The sequence below is a fragment of the Vespa velutina genome, chromosome 5 (assembly GCF_912470025.1).
Source record: "Vespa velutina chromosome 5, iVesVel2.1, whole genome shotgun sequence".
In the NCBI taxonomy this organism is placed as follows: domain Eukaryota; kingdom Metazoa; phylum Arthropoda; class Insecta; order Hymenoptera; family Vespidae; genus Vespa; species Vespa velutina.
The window spans coordinates 5988067-6010432 of NC_062192.1; the positions used below are offsets into that span (position 1 = coordinate 5988067).

General features: G+C 31.8%; 1 protein-coding gene across 8 annotated transcripts in view; it reads right to left on the reverse strand.

The window, feature by feature from the left end:
• Positions 1-22366, reverse strand: part of LOC124949367 (gamma-aminobutyric acid type B receptor subunit 2) — a 264828-nt gene that overhangs the window by 44859 nt on the left and 197603 nt on the right. For 7 of the 8 annotated variants that reach the window (XM_047494343.1, XM_047494337.1, XM_047494339.1 and 4 more), the window contains one exon: positions 14932-15069. The exons of the other annotated variant lie outside the window; for it this stretch is intronic. In XM_047494343.1, coding sequence (XP_047350299.1) covers positions 14932-15069 — 138 coding nt within the window. The remainder of the gene's footprint in view (positions 1-14931; positions 15070-22366) is intronic. 8 annotated transcript variants of the gene reach the window in all.

The following is a 22366-nucleotide window of genomic DNA, read 5'->3' on the forward strand; positions in this document are numbered from 1 at the left end:
TATAAAAGGAGATAGGGAGAGAGAGAGAGAGAGAGAGAGAGAGAGAAAGAGTATTTCAAGAACGATAAATTCTTTTGACTTTCTTGTGGCATTGTCTTTTAGTTTTGTTATGCTAAAGAGAAAAGTGAGGAAGATTAGATGGAGAGAGAGAGAGAGAGAGAGACGGGGGGGGGGAGGGAAAGAGAAAATACGATTTTGACGAGCATATGTAAGAGTAGTATTTACATGAATATACGTACGTAAGTATGCATCTGAGAAAATTTTTTAAGAAGCATTTTTTTTTCTTTTTTTTTTTTTTTTTTTTTACGATCGATTCTTTTTCCATACGATATTTTTTCTTTTCTTTTTCGCTTAATAAGTAGTAATAAATTGAAAATAAATTATTTCACAATGAACGAATGAAGCCGACGAGTAAAATGAACGTTAGCGTTATACTTTCTTAATCGTTTCAAAAGAGTGACAGAGGAAGAAAGAGAGAGAAAGAGAGAGAGAGAGAGAGAGAATAATAAAGAGATATAAGAGTAGAGAGGGAAGAATGGTGTAGAGATAATTAAGCTAGACGATAACAAGTAGTAAAGTTTATGTCAAGAATTCAACAGTTTCTGGTGGATCAATTCTCGAAGAAGCATCTCGTTTTGCACGATCTTCATTTTCCTTTATTTTTTTTCCCCCCTTTCCTTTTCTTTTCTTTTTTTTTCCGTTATCCCCCCATTTCTCTCTTCCCCATTTCTATTTCTTTTTCCCTTTCTCCCCTACTCCTCCTATTCTTTGTTTCTTATGTATCAGTCACACTTCTTCTATCACCCTATCCTATTATCCATCCGTATCTATCTGTCTATTTATTTGTTCGTCTCTTTATAGATCTCATTTTGTTCGACTGACTATCTCTTAATCTGTCTGTCCATCTTCTTATCTGTCTAATTCAGTTTGCGTCTGTTTATCCGTCCTGTCTCATATTGTCTTCGCCGTTTTTATAAGACAGACAATTGTCTCTTTCTGTCTGACAGGTTCTGTCTTCCTTCTTCTTTTTTTTTTGTTTCTTTCTTTTTCTGATCATCCGTTTGTCTCTTTCTGTCTGACTGCCCATTTGTTTGTCTGTCTATCCCTCTCTCTTTCTCTCTCTCTTTTTCTTTCTATGCCCTTTATTTTTATCCTTTTTCTTTTATATTTCGATGACATCATATTTATTCGAAAGTCAAGTGGAACCTCACCCCATCTGTCTATTTGTCTGTCTGTCTGGCTCTTCTCCCTCTCTCTCTCTCTCTCTCTCTCTCTCTCTCTCTCTCTCTCTCTCTCTTTCTCCCTCTATTTCTCTCTTTTCACATCATCCACCATCTTCGTCATTACAAGGTAGTCTCTTTTTTTACGGTAGAGCGTATTGCACGTGATAGCGTATAATTCCCAAGTGAAATGTTGCCGCTAAAGAAACACGCGTCGTTCTCCTTCTCGACGATCGTCGGCGTCGGCGTCGTATTCGTTGTCCTCATCGTCTTCTTCGTCTTCATCGTTGTCGTCGTCGTCGTCGTCGTCGTCATCGTCGTCGTAGTCGTAGTCGTAGTCGTAGTCGTAGTCGTAGTCGTCGTCGTCGTCGTCGTCGTGTCGTATAATACAGTAGTAGTGGTATTAGTCGCATTTCACGCATGCGCCGTCGAGAATCGAGACAGGTAGATTACCGTACTTATTGATTTTCGTAAAACGAGCAAACTTACGGATAGCGTGTCACCGGTGTGCATTACCCATACCAGCGCCAAGTTTTAATTTCATTTCGCTCGGGTAACTCTCGTACATTGTGTGCGCACGTATACGAACGTTCTCGTTCACTTACATACACGTAAATGCATATACATAGACAGAATAGAAAACATACACATAGACGGTCTTTAACGAGAATCAAGTGCATCGTACGTGTCTCTACTAGAATGGAATATATTATAATATCAACGTGCACATTCTTTTAATGGATAAATGTTATGTAGTCGAGTAGTTTCGTAAAGTATATCCATCGGATAATTTCAAATGAAAATTGAAATGATTCGGATAACGAAAGTGTTTATTTTCTTTTGTTTGATCGTAGTAGAAAATAATTACAACTTTATCGTTATTATACATTCGTATTTTTGTTTATCCGTTTATCGTAAGTTTTTGCGGATACAAATTCTGAAGTGTGCGTGTGCGTGTTTTTTGTCGATGCTGGTTTTATAGATCATAGATCATACTTCCCATTTTTTGCACGTTACTATATGAACGAAGATATATGTATATGTATATATACCTGTATAAACGACGAAGAATAATTTTTTCATATCACTCAGATATATATTTTTTTTTCTTTCTTTTTTTTTTTTTTTTTTTTTTTTTTTTTTTTCATTAATTTTAACGGACACGGACAGAATTTTGTCTCATAAAACAAACAAAGAAAGAAATTTTTTTCTTATCTTTTCGAACGAGAAGTTTAATTTATGCGCGAAAGCGCGCATGTACTACTATTGCGCCTGCAAACCTGTACGACCGTGAAATAACGATGTTAACGTGTATCCCAGAAAAACTAGGTATGTGCAGTAAATTTTCTGCCTATCGTATGCTGACTCGTCCTTTCAGAATTTTGTCTTGTCTACGAGAACGGAAAAGAATTTATTTTTTCTTTTTTTTCTTTTCTTTTTTTCTTTTCTTTTTTTTTTTTTCTTTTCAAATAGAAACAAGTAATTTGACGTATACATTATAAACGCAAAATCTCATTATTAATTTTTTTCCCCTGTTTCTTTTTTGTTTTTCTTCACAACGAAACGTGGATATCAAAATTTGCAATCGTAGAGTGTCGATCTTTCGGCATCGAAAATGTCCTTTTGAATGAATTTTTCTTCATCAGGGATTTAATCAGTTTAAATACTTATTTCAGATAATTATTTTAGATATTTATGCTTACGTGTTTTCTAAGACTGAAAGAAAGAAAAAAGAACGAAAGATAGAAAGAAACTTCTTTTCATTTAATTAAATGCATTCTTAATAAAATCCTTAATGAAATTTTTAATAAATTAAAGAAAAAGAAAAAAAAAACAATGTTTTAATAAATCTTTTGGCTTCTTGAACCAAACTTTGATATTTATTTAGAAGTTCCTTTTCTTTTTAATTTTTTCCTTTTTTTTTTTCTTCTTTTCCATCGAACATTAGAAAACTCAAAGAAAGCGATGAATTTTGATCTGACGCGTTGATGCACTACGAATGAACGATTTTTTTTTTCATTATCTTTTTTTTTTTTTTTTTCAGAACTATTATTATCACAAAGGTTTACAAGTGCGTGCAGTGCAGGTTTTTTTTTTTTTTTTTTTTTTTTTTTTTTTTTTTTTTTTCTTTTCTCTCTATGTAAACGAGCTCGCGGAAGGGAGCGCGAACGAAAAGCGTGTAAAGCTATTCTCGATTAAACGTCCCATTTTGAGTACAACACGCGCCTCGTACCTCGTTGTGTATCTCCTGGTCGGCCATTACACTGCTAACGCACCAGCGAAAATGTATCCTGCGAAATTATTCGTTTATTCGAGATAGAGAGAGAGAGAGAGAGAGAGAGAGAGAGAGAGAGAGAGAGAGAGAGAGAGAGAGAGAGAGAGTAGCTGCGTGATCGCGTGGTCGACGCTAATTGTATAAAAAGATGAAGAATAAAAGATAAAGATAGGTAGAGAGAAAGAAAGAGGAAAAGAAAGAAAGAAAGAAAGAGAGAAAGAGAGAGAGAGAGAGAGAGAGAGAGAGAAGGAAAATTTTTATTGAGAGAAAGAAGAAAAAAGACTTTTATTTTTAGAAATAAAGGAAAGGAGAAAAGTAAATGCTATTTGAGAAAGAAAGAGAGGAAAAATGATGGCAATTTTAAAAGAAAAGCAATTATGAAATTAATAATATGAAACAGAGAGAGAGAGAGAGAGGGAGAGAGAGAAAGAGATAGAAAGAAACGTTTCGATTTGTAAATATAATTTCTTTTAATATTTTCTATCGCGAAACTATTAAACATCTCAATTGATTTATTCATAAGATAAATCATAAATTTCTTTTGCAGCTTGATTTTTCTACATTCTCCCGTTTTAATCTGATTTTCCTTCAATCGTATTGCAATCTTTACTAATTTTATTCTCTTTTAGGTATTTGAGATATAAAAACGTAAAAAAAGAGAGAATGGTCGTCTGGAAGGAAAGACAAAGAGAGATAGAAGAAAAGAAGGGGGCGGGCGGAAAAAAGAGTTAGGGAGGAAAAGAAAAGGAAATTTTTATTTGAGGAAGAAAAAAAGTATCTAAAGATAATTTTAAAAGAATGGAATTATGTGAAAGAGACAGAGACAAAGACAGAAACGGAAAGATAAAGATAGAGAGATAAAGAATAGAAAGAGAGAGAAAGAAAGAGAGAGAGAGAGAGAGAGAGAGAGTTAAAAGAAAACGTTGATTTTTCATGGCATTTGACATAATTCCCTTTATTTCTTTTACCATAAAAAAACCGTTAAAAATATTAATTGATTCATAAGAAAGGTCACTTATTTCTTTAGAAACTTCAATATATATATACGTACTCTTATCTAATTTCCTCTAATCGTAGATGCTGTATTGTTCCTAATTCCACGCTTTCGAGCTTAACATGAAAGAGAGAGAGAGAGAGAGAGAGAATACATAGAAAAGAGAGAAGGAGAATCAAGAAGAAGAGAGTGAGAAAATGATGACGGATCGAAGGGAATTCTCTCTTTTTCTTTTTCTTTCCCTTCCTAACTCATTTATGATTTACGACGGTGCTTTTAGGATTGGAAAAAAGGAGGAGTGTGCGTGAGTCAAAGGAAGAAAACTCGGAAGGATTATATGAGAAGAGAAATAGGATAATATATAGCGTTTTGTAATTGATCGTTTCCCATTCGAGACAGAGAGAGAAAGAGAGGGAAAGAGAGAGAGGAAGAGAGAGGAAGAGAGAGAGAAAGAGAGAGTCCAGAAAAAGTGAGAGAATTAGATAAGAAGAGAGGGTGAAGTTTAATGGAGAAGTAGTGGCATAGGGTGCTTGGCTAGTTTCTAACGTCACATTGTGTAATGAGTAAATGAATAATAGTCAACAGCATCCTTTGGAGGAACACAATGCAACAGAAATATATAGAACTCGTTCGCAAACTCTCTTTTGTCTATCTCTGTGTGTGTGTGTGTGTGTGTGTGTTTGTGTGTGTATGATGTATGTGTGCTACCACGAACATTTTCACGAGTAATTTTCTTCTTTTCTTTCCTTTATCTTCATTTTCTTCATTTCTTTTGATTACATTGTTACGTTAAAAAAAAAAAAATAAAAATTAAAAAAAAAAAGAAAAAAAAAAAGGAAAACAAGAACAAAATGAAAATGAGAATATTTCGAGGATAGACCAGAATTATTAAGATGGACGATTCGTGAGAAATATATAACGACGTTTAAAAATTTATCTATGTTCAATTTAAACGATATTAATTTTCTCGTAATATTTGATATTTGATAATTTTTTAATATATAGGTTATAAATAAATAATGGATAATGGATATTGATTAATAAATAAATTTTATAAGTAAACAAAGTTTATTAAAAATTTAATAAAATAAAAAATTAACACGTTGATCAGAATTTTAAGATAAAAATTACGTATTAAAATATTGAAACTTTTTAATGGTACGGTAAAGAAATTTTTTTTTCTCAGCTATATAGGTATACAAAATTCGTAGAATTAAGGAGAACTGTATTTATAACAAAACAAATTTGTTTCAATTCTTTTCAATTATATTTTAATATACATACGTAACCCTGATGAACGGCGTGAACGAACGGCGTTAAAAAAAAAAAAAAAAAAAAAAAAAAAAAGAAAAAAAAATAAAAAAAAGAAAGAAAAAAAGAAACTTAAAAGTTCACTAGAATTCCTATCGATTTTAATTTTCTTTACGCGATAAAATTAACAATTACAATATTTATAACAATTTCTATTTTATAATTTTTTTATTTTTTAATAATATTATTTTTATATATCTCAAGACTCGATCTCCTCGGGAAGAAGATTTTCCTTTGTTAATCTGGTAATAAATCGTGGGTCACAGGAATGTGCTAAAGTTTCGTGTAATTCCCTTGTTTGTATCTTGCCTCGATAGAATCTTCTTAGTCCTTGAAGTTGGCAAGTTGGAAGATGTATTGGAAAATTAACAGGGTTAATCAGTTAATCTTCTATCGATTTATCCTTTCAAGTAAGCTCTGAAAGGAGACGTTCGAGTGGATCGATTTTATTTTCGGTTAGTATAGGATAAGCCGTTCATCTTGTTCTTTTTTGAATTTTCCAAAAAAAAGAAAAAAAAAAGAAAAAAAAAAGATCCAAGATTTCACTTTGTTAAGAAAACAAGGATACAATATAATATGCATAAAGGATATATCGATTACTTGTACAAGATTTTACGTGTCAATTAATTATTACAATCTACATTTAATTATATAATCTACAATTTTTAAAATAGATTCATGAATAAAAACTGCCTTTATAGATAAAAAGTATAATTACAATAAAACGATATTTTTATCTTGAACGTAAGGGGATGCAAACGAGCGGTAGATGACGCAACGTTGTCGTTGCGTGCACGTTGCATTGACGCAAACGAGTATCGTAGGAATAAGTTTGTTTCGTTGTGCGTATCGTCTTTTTTTTTTTTTTTCTTTCCTTTTTAATTTTTAACATCATTCAGGACACTAATATGGGATATATGGAACAACTTTTTCGTTATTTAGATATTTCATGACAAAAATATTATTCGACAATTTTCGACAATTTTTGGCACGGTATGGACGAACGATGGATAAGTGATGCACGCGGCTCGACGAATATGCGTTGCGATTTATGCAATTGCTTGCTGCAATGTCCTGATAGAATGCACGGTAACGCGGGCTATTTTATTTGCTAACGAACAATTGCATCGGCACAAAGAAATGTATTGTGAATTGCACTTGTGTGACATTTACTGTTCGTCCAAGATCATTGGACCTTGTTGTACAGGTTTCTGGTCGCACGTTAATGTTTACTTTGGAAACTTGATTTCGAAAGAAAACAGGGAGAGAGAGAGAGAGAGAGAGAAAGAGAGAGAGAAAGAAAGAGACAAACACAACGAAGAACGACTGTTATTCTTTGCCCGCTGGCAATTTTTGTAATCAATCGTAGCATGCAAAAATGACTACGGTCGATTCTTCGAATTCCCTCGTAGATTTAAAAAGGAAAAAAACCATACGGAAAGAAAGAAAAAATGACGGAAAGAAAAAAGCCAGATATATGCACACATAAATTCATACTCACACATATACATTCAGAATAAATTTCCACGTGGCAAGATAAAAATAACAAAGCTCAGAGAAAGATAAAGAGAGAGAGAGAGAGAGAGAGAGAGGAGGGAGAGATACGATCTTATATGATAGATTATAAATGATTTCGTTCATAATAATAAAACAATGAAACGAATGAAACACCCTGTATATTCGTCATATCCTCGAGCGAAGATCAAAGCCACGTGTATTTGTAAATTGTACGGAAAAACAATAAAAAAAAAATGAAAATATCAAGAGAGAGAGAGAGAGAGAGAGAGAGAGAGAGAGAGAGAGAGAAGATCAAAAAAATAAATGAAAAAAGAGAAAACATGACATACGAATCGAATGTTGAAATTTATATAGATATTCGACGATGGACCGGTAAAATCGCTTAGTTTAATAAATTTCGATCATCGCAAGTGATTCTGCATTGTGCGTGTGCGTATATGCCGGACAAAAATATAGAAGAGTATGTTGAATAATTTATTCTATACTATTAAACGTGAAATTATTTTTTATTTTGCATATCTGTCAATTTTGTCTTGAAAATGGACCCAATGAAAAATTTTGATGAAATAAATGACTTTATCGTAACGAAGGTATGATTGATTATAGAAAAAATTTTTCATAGGGCCCCCTCCAAGCCACTTTTTACTTATTAATGATCAATGAATAAGATACTAGTATATTGTATGGATCGTTAAATATTATATATCAGAATGATATATTTTAATGGAATATTTTTGAAGTGTTTCAAAAGCGGATTTCTTCCAATTAAAAGAATATTCGTTTAGCTTGACTACGTTATGATCAAGAACAACTTCGAAAAGAATTTTTCGACGATCGTAACGTTGCTGCACGTGTTAATTAAAGAACAAAAAAAAAAAAAAAAGAGAAAAAAATAACAACAACAAAAACTGAAACAGAAAGAGAAGATCTATAAAAAGTAAATCTATGAAAAAGGCACAAAAAAGATCCACATACACACACACACACACACACACATGTATATTTAATATTATCTATTATTTTAAAGATTTCAACATGCAATGCGTCTTAAATAATGCATATAATAAATGTCAATTAAGCAATGCAATATTTTAAATGGACTCTTTCTGAATATGCTTCTTCTATTTTTTTTCTTTTCTTATATAAAATTTTTTATAAATTATTATATCATTATTATAATATATTATATTATTAAATTTAGCGATTGATACGCCAAGATCAAAGTTATGTCTTCGAGACAGAAAGAGAAAGAGAGAGAGAGAGAGAGAGAGAGAGAGACAGGAAGAGAAAGAGGATGAGAGAGAGAGAGAGACAGAGTTTTAGTGAACGCCAAGGAAAAGGGGATGAGTAGCGATAAAGGGGTGCGTCGACGAACTTGAGTGGTATTCCCTCCCGATAATTAACGAGGGTGGATTAATTAGGAGGTGCGCTGTGCAGGAATCACTCATTGGAAGCAGTTTCAGCATCGACGAGCGACGATTACGGTCCTTTCATTAAGGTAGCTAGATAGGTTGTAGAGGTCTTTGGCCTTGTGCAAGAATAAGAGATCGTTTCTCGAATCGGGACCCTTTATATCTTATTACGTTCATTTTTCTCTCTTCTTGTTCTGTATCTTGTCTTGCTTTCTCTCTCTCTCTCTCTCTCTCTCTCTCTCTCTCTCTCTCTTTCTCTCTTTCTCTCTCTTGTTCTCTCTGTCTCTTTCTCTCACATTCATTCGTTCATCTGTCTCTTCTCGAAGGCAATTTAAGTACTACGGAAGGTTTCAAGGAAATTGATTTCTCGAAACTTATAATTTCCTGTCTCTCTCTCTCCCTCTCTTTCTTTTCTCTCTCTCCCCCCTTTCCTCTGTCTCTGTCTCTGTCTCTGTCTCTTTCTCTCCTTCTCTTTCTTTTCCTCTTTCTCTCTTCGTTTTTACATTTCATTAATAAAACTTTTTTCTTCTTTCAGATAAGTTTTAGTTATTAATTTTATTATCCAATTTTCTCGTAAAGTAAAGAGTTAAACGTGAAGTTATTTGAATAATAAATAGCACTATTGGATAGATATCTCGTTAATTTTAATACGTATTCATTATCGTTTTCAAGCTTAGCTATTATATCCTGAGATTTTTAGTGGAAACATTTATATTTCTTTTTTTTACACACACTCTCTCTCTCTCTCTCTCTCTCTCTCTCTTTCTCTTTTTGCATTAGTTTACACGCTGGATCGATAATAATGATAATAATTAATATAGTGAAGAAGAAATTAATTTCGTTACATTTTTGCGCGTATGAATGAAAAAAGAAATATGTCCGAGGAGAGAGAGGGAGAAGAAAGTGAAAGAGAGAGAGAGTGAGAGAGAGAGAGAGAGAGAGAGAAAGAGAGAGAGAGAAAGGGAGATAGAGGAACGGTCGATGAATGTTTGTAAAAAAAAAAAAAAAGACTACATAGTAATTCGTTAGCACAGGGACGATTTATCCAGAGATGAACCGAAATGAAAGAGAGAAAGAGCGAGAAAGAGAGAGAGTGAGAGAAAGAGAGAAAGAGAGAGAGGAATGGCTCGTTTTCGAGCTTCGTTAAACTGTACAAAAGTAAATTGAAGTTTATCTCTAAAAGCCAATTTAGTGAATTTCGACGAGTATCGAATACAGAGGGTTATTCTCTCTCTCTCTCTCTCTCTCTCCCTCTCTCTTTCTCTCTCTTACTCTTTCGCGATCCATCGTTAAATTGGAAAATTGTCGGCCATCATTCTCAATGCTTCATTGCTTGTATTTTTATATACATATGTGTTGGAGATACATGTATTTACGTTTGAGTAGTAAGTGGTACAACATCGTTGTGTGGTCAGACAGACAGGGAATACGCCACGCTGTCCGAAGAAAAAGATTAAATCTTGAGAATGATTCGAAGAATCTCATGTTCTATTTTTATTTTATGCTTCTCTCTCTCTCTCCCTCTCTCTCTCTCTCTTTCATTCTCTCATTCTCTCTTGATTTATCTTTTTGGTTAAAAAAAAAAAAAAAACACACAAAGAAATAGAAAAAGAAAGTATCTGAAAAACGGTCGTAAGTTGAAATAACATTCCCTAGGGTATTTTGTGACTTTACGAGGCTTTTATCGAGGATGATAAGTCTGAAAAAGAAAAACGAATGAAACACCGTTTTCCCGATGGCCCGACGATAGAAAAAGAGAAAAAGAGAGAATAGGAGGAACTCGTAGTCATTCTTGTTAGATCCATTATTCACCATCTGGATCACGATTCATGTCTCCATGTGATCATCGAATTACTATTGAGGATTCGGAATCGTTGGTTTATTTGTTTATTATTACTGCCATCTATTTCCTCGTAATTTTCTATATTGCGCATTTAGGATTTTATTATGATAAACGAATTTCAAGAAAAATAAAATTACTATTCCAGATCTCTACGTTGTTTCTTTTTCTTGTAAACACGACGATTCACTTATATTCAATCGCTTTTAGAATGTAACGATGCTTTGATGAAATTTATAATATATATATATTTGTATCTATGTAAATATATTTGTATATAAAGAACGAATTAATAATGCTCAAATGAGGATATTATTTATTATTAAAAATATATAAAGAACGAATTAATAATGATCAAATGAGGATGATATTTATTATTAAAAAAAAAAAGAAAGAAAAAGAAAAAGAAAAAGAAAAAAAAAAGTAATAAAAAAAATAAGAAGAAAGTTCAAAAGATCACAAAATCAATAGGACTGACAGTTCGGTTGGAGTTTACGTGAACGTAAAAAAAAAAAAAAAAATATAAATTGATAAAAATAATTGACAGTATAAACGATACGATAAAAAGTGTACACATGTTTACGATATAAAAAGTTATTAGAAAATTTCTCTTGGATAAATATATTTTCTTTGTTGTAGGATCGATTTCCAGAATGTCTTATCAAACTAAAATCTCCAAATTTCGTCGTTTATCATCGCAAATCCAATTTACGAAAGATCTTCGACGAACAATAAATTTATGGATAACATACGTGATTTCGTAAACGTTACGAGAAATTTTCTCTCTCTTTCTCTCTCTCTCTCTCTCTCGTACGTTTTCGAAAGGTGAAAAAAAAGAGAAAAAAAAAGGGATGAGGAAGAGAAAGAGGACAAAAAAAAAAAAGAAAAGAAGAAAGAAAAAACGACAGAGAGAAAAGATCTCGAGTTGCGTTAAAACTGTATGCACCCTGTGCATATCGGTGTGCACGATCCGTGAGAAACGCGTCGATGGAAAACTGTGGAGTAAGGAGGGGTGAGTAAAGGATAGGATAGGAGAGGAGAGGAGAGGCGAAGGGAGGAGAGGAGAGTTAAGAGGCCGCGAGAGAAATGACGGGCGTACAGCACTTCGGCAAAGTTTCGAAATAATACCTCTTTCCTCGTTCTTTCCTCTTTCCTTCCCTCTTCCTTCTCGACTGAACGATTCCCCTTTTCGGTCTGACACATTTCGGGAAGTCTTATCGCCTGCAGCTAACAACTGGAAGAATATTGCACCGTCGTCCATGTTTCTACGTCGTCGTCGTAGTCGTCGTCGTCGTAGTCGTCGTCGTCGTACAACACATTTCTCGTTGGACGTTTTTCCTTATTCGCATGTAAATTGCGAATGTCGAGAGTTAAACATTTTTCTCAGGAAGAAGGAGGAAATTTGTTGCTTACGGATGGATATAATACGATTTTTCACGCCCACCCGGTCGATTCGGTATTCCGTTTATGTATATCCTTAAATTCCTCACCGTCACGTATTTCTTTCCCCTTTACTGTTTCATTCTTGAGGTAGAGAGAGAGAGAGAGAAATAGAGAAAGAGAGAGAGAGAGAGAGAGAGAGAGAGAGAGAGAGATTTCATCTCGGGAAAACGATACTTATTACCTGTATCGTTGATACTCGGTATTTCGTTTGTAACCATTTTTCTCCTCGAATATCGCCAATCGAGTGTATCATACCAATTTTATCTTGTTTGTTTCAATTTAATGAATATATTTAGTTACATGAATTGTCTTTTATCGTTTAAGTAAGATTTGATTCGAACCATTATCTCGAGAAAAAGGAAAAAAAAAAAAGATAACGATAACGAGAAACAAAACGTAAATACATTATATGTAAAGTCAAACGATATCGGAGAAGAAAGTTTTGTTCGATTAATTCGATTTCATATACGATTTTTATGTTTAGAAAAGGAAAAATGAGAGAAAAAACAATAATAAAAGGAAAAAAGAATGCAATTACTTGTTCGCGCAATCTGTTTTGATGTTCCCTTTTCTTTTTCTTTTTCTTTCTTTTTTTTTTCTTTTTTTTTTCCTTCAGTTATGATTTACACGCGCTAAGTAAAATTTTTTGGAATAATATCGAAGTTAATACGACTGTAGCCACGAATATTAAACCCATATAACGAATCATTCAATCAACTTATTTGCTTTGTCTTTTTTTTGCACTGGCTATGTTTCACTTTTACAAAAGGTCAACGTATTATATTCGAGGCTGTATTGCATTTTATTTGCTTCTCGCCGCCGGGCTGTTTCGTACGATTTTTTACGAAGCAGACTTTACACCGTTGAAATTCGTATAACGTTTGAAAATTTTCTCGAAATTTAATGAAAACTTTTTTATTTGACCTTCCCGTTATTAATAGTTCGAAATTGTTGATCGAATTGAATATAATTTCAATATAACATTAAAATTTAACGATATAATTTTGTATAATTTTTTTTTTTTTTAATTATTTCAAATTATGCACAAATTCATTATACATATATATATATATATATATATATATATATATATATATATATATATATATACTGGTGGTAATACGTAGGACGAAATTTTTTATATAAACATTTTTCTTTTAATTAAAATAATGCGATAGCGAGTGATGATAGATTTCAAATAGATTCAAAACAGATTCCTTTCCTGTAACTGTAAATGGCAAAATGTATAAACGTATGTAGACGTATTCATTTTTACGAAACGCAGAATACTATTACGTAGAAATTTTAATTAAAAAAATATATATATATATATATAAACAACTTCAGTAAACAAATTTAATATGATGTTACATAATTATAACGCATGGCATGCGTTAGTAAATTAAAATACTAAATTAAGTAAACAAATTTAACGCGTTCGTAATTGCCACGAATTTTTATAAGTATTGAGTTTAGAAAAGTAGAAGAAAAGAAATATTTCGTTGTTCGGCGTCGATGATTATTGTTAGGAAAAAAAAAAAAAAAAGAATGAAAAGAAGAAGAAAAACAGAAAAAAGAAAAGATAAAAAAGAAAAAAAAAAGAAAAGAAAAGAAAAGAAAAGAAAAATACGGATAATATTACGTGTCATTTGCATATAATGTGTTAACGAATGTACGTGTAGTAAACGAATGTCAACTTAAAATGATGTGTGACGAGTTATTTCAGAGTTAGGGGAGACCGTGACGATAAATTTGCATACGTGCTATCTGTTGATTAGGCCTCGGACATTGCACCCTCTTGACATTATCATTGCCTCCAGCAGGAAAGCTTCCTCTTGCTTTACCAGCAAAGCGTAGAGCAAGAGAGAGAGAGAGAGAGCGAGAGAGAGAGAGAGAGAGAGTGAGAGAGAGAGAGAGAGAGAGATGTACACAAAGCACGTCGACGGTTTCCCTCGCGGTTCGTCCTTACCCTCTCCTCCCCCCCCCAATCACCCCTCTCATTCTCATCATCCTGCTATGCCCATTGACGCGTCCACGTGAGAGTACCACCTAATGTCACTAACGTCGAGCCCTTCTGTTGATCTAACGCGCGAAAGGACGAATGAGCGGGATTAAGACCGCTCGTTGAAGATTAATGAGACTCCAGAAAACCGACGACGTGGATAGATGTACATATGTAGTTATGTATGCGATATGTCTATGTATCTTTATTATTATACGTGGAAAGAATTACGATATGAGTTACGATACAAGTTAATGATTCCATTAAAGTAATAGAACGTGAGTAATTTTTAATTTTAATACAGTAATAATAAAAAAATAATGTGTATGTGTGTGTGTGTGTGTACGCGCGCGCGCGCGCGCACGTACGTGTATACGTCTCTATATTTTCTTCTTTTTTCTTTTCTTTTTCTTTTTTTGATTTCTTCTTTAAATGCATAATAATCGATGAATTACAATATATCAATCTGTTTAATTTGATTTAATAGAATAATTCGATTTAATTTGATTTAATGATGACAATGTAAATTTTTGTATTATTTCTATTTTTTTCTTCTTTTTTTTTTTTTATTATTATTATTATTATTATTTAATATATTCTAATCCAATGGAATAGATTTTTCTTCCATGGATATCTTTAATAATTATTTTTAATGAAAATAAAGATAAATAGGGTGTGTTTATTCGTAAAGATTAATTTTGAAGTGTAAATAGAAATAGAAGAAATTGATAAATTTGTAAATCTAATTTCAAAAAAAATATAATATATACATATAAATATATGTATGTATGTATGTATGTATGTATGTATTTATCTACATATTTACATAGATATTATCTTAATGTGAAATTCGAATTTTATTTCGTCGATGGTGTTTAAAAAAAAAAAAAAAGAATGGACATTGAAATCGTATTACCTGCGTGAGACGCCAATGTTTGGAGGCTTTCGCTATCGGATCCGTAACTTGAGTGCAAGCTGCACCGAAAAGCATAACCTTATGTGGCCCGCTATGCATCATGTCGAAAAAAGCTTTGACACCCACGGCAGCGTTGCACTGAAAAGAGAAGAAAATATGGACGGTTAGAAATGCATTTATTGTTTATTCATACGTGAAACGTTGTAATCTTTTTCTTCGATCGAAATCAAGAAAAAAGAAAAAAAAAAAAAGAAATAAAAAGAAGAAGAAATGAAAAAAAGAAAAATAAAAAAGAAACTAGAAAGGAAAGAGACCAAAGAAACGGAGGTATGACAAAGCGAAAGAAATAGGAAATGAAACGCGAGGTCGCGTCGTCGATTTGACCTCGAGCATTGTAAAGTTAGCCGAGAAGCGTGATTACCGCTCGTAAGGTTTATTGTTCATCGTGTAGATTCTGTCGTGCACAGTTAATTCCGTGCCATTTTATTTTTATGAAAGAAATACATATCGCTAACGACATCTTAACCTTGGCGGTTAAACATTGTTTTTCATTTCTTTCTCTCTCTCTCTCTCTCTCTCTTTCTCTCTCTTTTTCGCATTCTTTCTTTCTTTTAGTATCTTTTAAAACTGTAGATTCTTATGTTAATGTGACGAGTCTGTATATGTACGTACATATACAGACATATATATATATATATATATATTTTTTTTTTTTTCTATTTTATATCTTATCTAATAGAGATAAATTACTAACAACTTGACGTTAATATAAATTTAAAAATATCTGACTGTATCGTGAATAAAATAACAAACGTCAAATCATTTAGTTATTTTTCGCTAACTTTTCAACGATTTCTATATATGCGAGAAATTTTAACAAAGAAAACAAATTTATAATTTCGTAACGTCGATCTATTATATTCTAGAAAAAATTCAATTTAATTAGTTTTATGTTTTTAATGTTAATTAATAAGTTGCATAAATATGTACATATATATGTATATATATATATTTCGTTATTGTGTATAAATTAAATAATAAATATCATTATTAATTTGGTTACCATATTTTCTTAAAAAAAAAAAAAAAAAAAAAAAAAAAAAAGAAAAAAAAAGAAAACGAAAGAAGAAAAAAAGTGAGAGAGAACAAAAAAATTAAATGACATTAACCTAATTATTTTCGATATCCCCATTTAATTACAAATAAAATTATATTATACATATTATCATATATATAATATTTTATTAAATATAATATCTCTAATTATTATTTATGTATAAAAAAAAAAAGAAAAAAAAAAAAGAAAAAGAGAAAAAAACAATAACCATTTTCAAAGAAATACGAAATAATAAACGTGAAGAAGTATACTCTGAAAGTGAATAAAAGTTTGAAGGTACAAGACGAGTAAAATTCATAGGAATATAAACGATTGACTCCGAAGATGACGTCGTCATTCCATTATCGATTCATTCGATAAGGAATATAGTAAATTTTGATGGACCAATGAGAAACGAGTTTTTATTAAGAATCTTCAGATGGATCTATAATTCGGTTCTTCGTATTTATTCTGTTCAATTTGTGAGAGAGGACGTATCTATGTATTTATATATATATATATATATATATATGTACACATACATATGCGCGCACACATACACATACATATGTACATACGTAAGCCATGCGGAAAGGTACCAGATTCTCTGTTGGTTTTATACAATTCTAGATTATCATCGATGCGTTAACGTTTCCCAATTGGTATTTGTACAGTCAATGCACGTGGTATACCTCTCCGTTCATCTACAGCTATTATATATATATATATATATATATATATATATATAAATACAGAAATATAGAAACGTGAACACATGTATGTAATTATATCTACATAGATTACTGAAGATTCGTATGTATATAGGTCTCTTCACGTGTACATTTGAATCAATATTATTACCGTACTTCGCGAAATGAATACGCATTAGAAGATCGCTTAACATAATTGCACCCTAACCAGTCGGTGTTATAATGAATGATCACCGATATTATAATAACGTTCGTTTCCACGATCTTGGCGATTTCAGCTCTAAGTTTTTAATGGTGCCAATTTTTCTCTTTAATCAATTTGGAAAAATTTTTTTCATTTTTCATTTTTCTCTTTTTTCTTTTTTTTGTTTCATTTCTTTTTTTTTTTTTTTATTATTAATATAATACTTTCTTTCACCCTTCATTTAATGCGCGCATTACAGTGTAATGCTTTTTACGAGTTTATAGATTGTAATAAATATTGTTATTATTATGATTGTTATAACGAATTATCTCGTTACGTAATATAGAAATAGATAGAGAGAGAGAGAGAGAGAGAGAGAGAGAGAGAGAGAGAGAGAGAGAGAGAGAGAGAGAGATAGGTAGATGGGATAAAAGAGAAAGTCGACTTAATTAAGAGCATAAAATTTCGTTCTCATATTTAATTAACGAAGCTACCACCGACGTTGGGGCCAACGTTGGTTTGCGGAATCCCGTTAGATAGAAATGAAAATTAATTGGAATATTTCCGTCTGGGTGCAGTGATAATGAAAACCTTGTTTGCCGGTACAAGTCCATCTTTCCTCTTTTCTTCTGGTAGTATTACGAGCATCGATAAGTCCAAGAATTAAACTCCTCGAGAAAGGAAGATTCTTACTACTTTAACTTTCTATTTTTTACCTCCTTCCTCTCCCTTCACTAACCCCTTATTTTTATCCTCTCTCTCTCTCTCTCTCTCTCTCTCTCTCTCTCTCTCTCTCTTTCTCTCTTCTTCTCTGTTGTAATTTTTTTTCTTTGTTTTTTCTTCAGATAGTAAGTATAACTTACGAAGAAGTTTAGTCGGGCGATCTGGATCACTAATTTAGTTACTTCGTGTACAACGTTTTTTACTATTAAAAAAAAAAAAAAAACAAAAAAAAAATTATCTTTGCACGTTTCTTTTCATAAAACTTAATTACTGATTATGTACTGTAAGCATAGAATTTTACGAGGTATGTAATTGATTGTTCCTTTTTCTTTTTTTCTTTTACTTTTTCAATTTTTACAATTTATTTCGTAACTCCGACGAGCTAATTATTTAAGATAATGAGGACAAAAATTGTATAGACATACTCATTAAAAGAAATCGATGAAAAATATTCAAAAATAATTCTAATCATTTGGTAAATAATTTGTCAAGATAATAATAAGTTACGATCGTTATTGTCATCGATGAAGGATCATTCATTGATCGTACAGATTTATCTGTTTTTACGAAATATTTTGCACATATCTAATTAAAAAAAAAAAAAAAAAATAATAAGTAAAATAATAATAATAATAATAATAATAATAATAATAATAATAATAATAATAATGATTATAGTAATAATAATAATAATAATTATAATAATAATGATGATGAGTAAATCTTTTAATTATCAAAAGATTATCCCAAGTTAAAAATGCAGATTGAGCTGCAATAAGGAAATCGATGCAAAATAAATGGAAAGAGTGGTTTGGTTCACGAGGGAATAAGTGAGGGAACAATGGGAAAAGAGATTACGAGACTCTTTAAGTGCTTACCAATGTTACAATGTTGAGTTTTAACAAAAAGTTAAAACAGAACACGAGAAAATGGGAGTGAAAGTAATAAGAAGAAAGGAAAAGAAGAAAGAAAGAAAACGACATACACACGAATGGGAAATAATAAAGAAGAACAAAAAAAAAAATACTTCGCGACATATATATATACAAAAGTCCTAAGGGAAAATAAAAATATATCCAGTTTTGTAGTACGTCCAATGATTATCGAGTAATATCGTATAATATGTGATAAAAATAAAAAGGAAAAGAAGAAACAAAGCAAAAAAAGAAAAGAAATAAAAGTTTATTTATTGCATCAATTAAAAGAAAAATATTTTCTTATCTGGATAGAAATTACGTATCGTGTAAGATCAAAACGATGCGAGAGAGAGAGAGAGAGAGAGAGAGAGAGAGAGAGAGAGAGAGAATACGCCTGTCTTTTCTCTCTCTCACTCTCTCTGTCCTTCTCTCTCTCTCTCTCTCTCTCTCTCTCATTTTCTTTCTCTCTGTGTGTCTATCTTTCTCCTTGGCCATTATTCGAGGACACAGTCCAGAGATCGAATATATATATTCACGAGAAGGATTATCCTCGAGACTGGAACAAAGTTTAAAGGTCGAAAGCTTTCCTCATGGCTCTTACGACTTAACCAGAGATCTATGTTAAGCTTTTGCTTACTGTCTAAGGGATTAAACTATACTTTAATTATTTCAACCTCTTGGCGATTTCAACCATTGAGTGATTCAATGTCAAAGGATTTTTTCGAACTCGACGTAACTATAACGATAGAACAATTTCCAAGATATTATGTACAAGGGAAAGATCTTTTAGTAGTCGTAAAAGAATATACAACTGATTCAAATTTACGAATTATACTTTACCTTTCTTTGTTTCTAAATACTTTGAGAAATTCATTGTCATAGTTTCGTTTAAATGAAATACTTTTCTCTTTAACTTTTTTTCTCGTTTTTTCACACTCGATTACTTTCTTTTCTATTTATCTCTGTACGCTTCCTTTAATTTTCTTCTATCTTATATATAATATATATGTGTATGTGTGTGTGTGTGTGTGTGTGTGTGTGTACATAGAATCAACATAGTACGGCATATAAAAGCGTGTAAGTAGAGCAAGGATAAATGTAAAAGTCGGACAACGCAAAAGAAGAAATAATTATCTTTTTTCTTTTTCGTTCGATTCGAAATTTAAAATTTAAAAAAGAAAAGTAGAAATAGAAAAAGAAAAAAAAAAACGCCGAAAAAGAAAAAAAGTAAAAATCTAATCCAAATGACTGTGTGTAACAACTTTGTTAACAGCATCATTTAACGCTTTATACGGGATCACCTTGGTATATATCTGATCAAAGTTTCGAAATGTCCCTGAAGTTCAAAATCCTATACCAATGATCCCGATCGGATTGGATTTTCATCAGATTTATACTTCGAGATCCTTATCCCCTCACGTTTCTCAAAGCCAAAACTCGGCTTTAACCGAATCCACGCGCATTACTTTCAAAGTACGTTCGAACACTTGGAATCCAATATGAAGTAGCAACTTCGTTTGGTTTTTCGATGTGATTTGAAAGGCAAAGTACAATCCGCAAAACTTTTGCGATGTCATTGAAATCATTGATTGTATGCTTTAACAGCCGAACAGTCAAGATAAATATTATTTCTCCGATTTTTTAAATCTATTATAATGATTTAATCATTTATGATTCTTCAAGTTACTTCAATGTCAACTTGATTGGCATTGATCTATTATCCTTTTAACAAATTGGCCTAGAAGTATAAAGTTAAAACATTTCCGTGAACTTAAACATTGCCGATGGAAACTGTATTTCACCACTTACGAACGAAAACGGAAACTCCAGAGATTGTTTCGAAAGGTTTGATCGAGGATCTAATTACTTAGGAAAATATGACAAGATCGTAAAGATTTCTCGAAGCTTTTAGCTGGATTATCTGTTATGGAAGTGAGAACGAGAAATTAGATAAAAGTTATGTTAAATGATACTTTATAATTTTATACAAGTAATCAAATATATTTCTTGTAGTACGCGTGTATATATTTATATATATAAATATATATATATATATATATATATATATATATATATAACTTTAACGTTGAAATTCTATTTTGTTTGTATTCCTAAAATACTTCTTTGAAACTTTCGAGATAGACGTACTGCTATTCAATTTTAAATCTCCTTTGAGATACGCTCGGAAATAATAATATTACGTTTACTTACGGCCCAATAGTTAAGAAGTATTCGAAGCGAGATATTTCCTTACTTTTCTTTGAATTCTTTGATTTTTATTCGTTTTGTAGCCGACATGGTACAGGCAAAAGGAATTTTTATTGTTCGAACGACGTTTCATTTTAATGTTAATATCCTTCACAATTAAAATTAAAATACAATATTTTAATGTTTATATAATAATACGGGAAAAAGTCAGAAAGGATTAGAAAAGAATGGGCGATTGAGAATTTAGAAAAGAAAAATGCAAATGGAAAATTGACAATGAAAAAAAATTAATAAAAGAAAATTGTTTCAATAATAAATAGATTGATGAGGGTGGATAGAGAAATTAGTTTTGATGAGAGGAATTTTCGACGAGTTAGTTAATCGAATTATCGAATGCAATGTGTCGGACATATTAGCCGATATGATGATAGCCATTATGACATCTTTATTTGCCGTTTCGATTCGATCGATGATGATCGTAACATGAACGACGTTATTCGCGTGAATAATTTTATATAGCACTTTAATAATCGCCGTGCTCTATTACATTCTGTTTAAAAGAAAATTATAAATTTCGATTAATTTAATTGATATAGAATAATTCGTGGAAATAATATATCTAACGGTAAACAAATTTTATATTCTATGAGGAAAATTCGTTGTTGATCGTTCAAACGATTCAACAAAGATCTAAGTTAATATCTGTCGAATTTCTCGACCTAATGGAGATAATAAAATACGATTTGAGGATTTCATTTGACAAAGGTAATAAAAAATCACACGCCTTTAAAAATAACATAAGAAACGAAGAAAGATATATTTATATGTATGTATGTATATGTATATATATATATATATATATATATATATATATATATATATATAAAGATAGAATCGATCGTAACCTAATTCGAATTGGTAATCTTATATAAAGAACTACGAAGAATAATCTTATTTATAATTGATGCGTTCTCTGATTTGATTGAAAATATTTCATGAGCAGGTCGTGAATAGTACGTACATGATAGGAACGTTCAGCATAAGCGACAAAACGGGGTACGGATTTGCTGCATATATTCCTCTATGTAGACACAGGTAAGCCGCATACGCGGTGACGTTCTAGGTAAACCAGTGACCCCTGTGTTCCCTCTCCCTACCACCCTCTTCGACGATGACGACCTATTCAACCGCAGAATGACATCGTTGACCAGAGTCCCTAATTAACGACAAAGGTATTCCTGCGTGAGGTAACGCCGCTAGCGTTCTCTCTCTCTCTCTCTCTCCTCCACTTCACCCTCCTCCCTTCCGCCTTCTCTCTCTCTCTCTTTCTCTCTCCGTGTATGTGAACATGGAATTGGCACTATGCGTAACCCCACTAGAGAGAAGCAAGGGAACAAAGCTTTCCTGATAGGTAGATAACCAACACCAATGACAAGTCCGTCTTTCTTCCCTGGGGATGTAAACTCTCTCTCTCTATCTCTCTCTTTCTCTACAGAAAGATATATATATATATATATACATATATCTTTCTCTCTCTATCTCATGATTTCATGCCCTTAAGCAAAAATTAATGCATAACACGTATACTCGATTACGG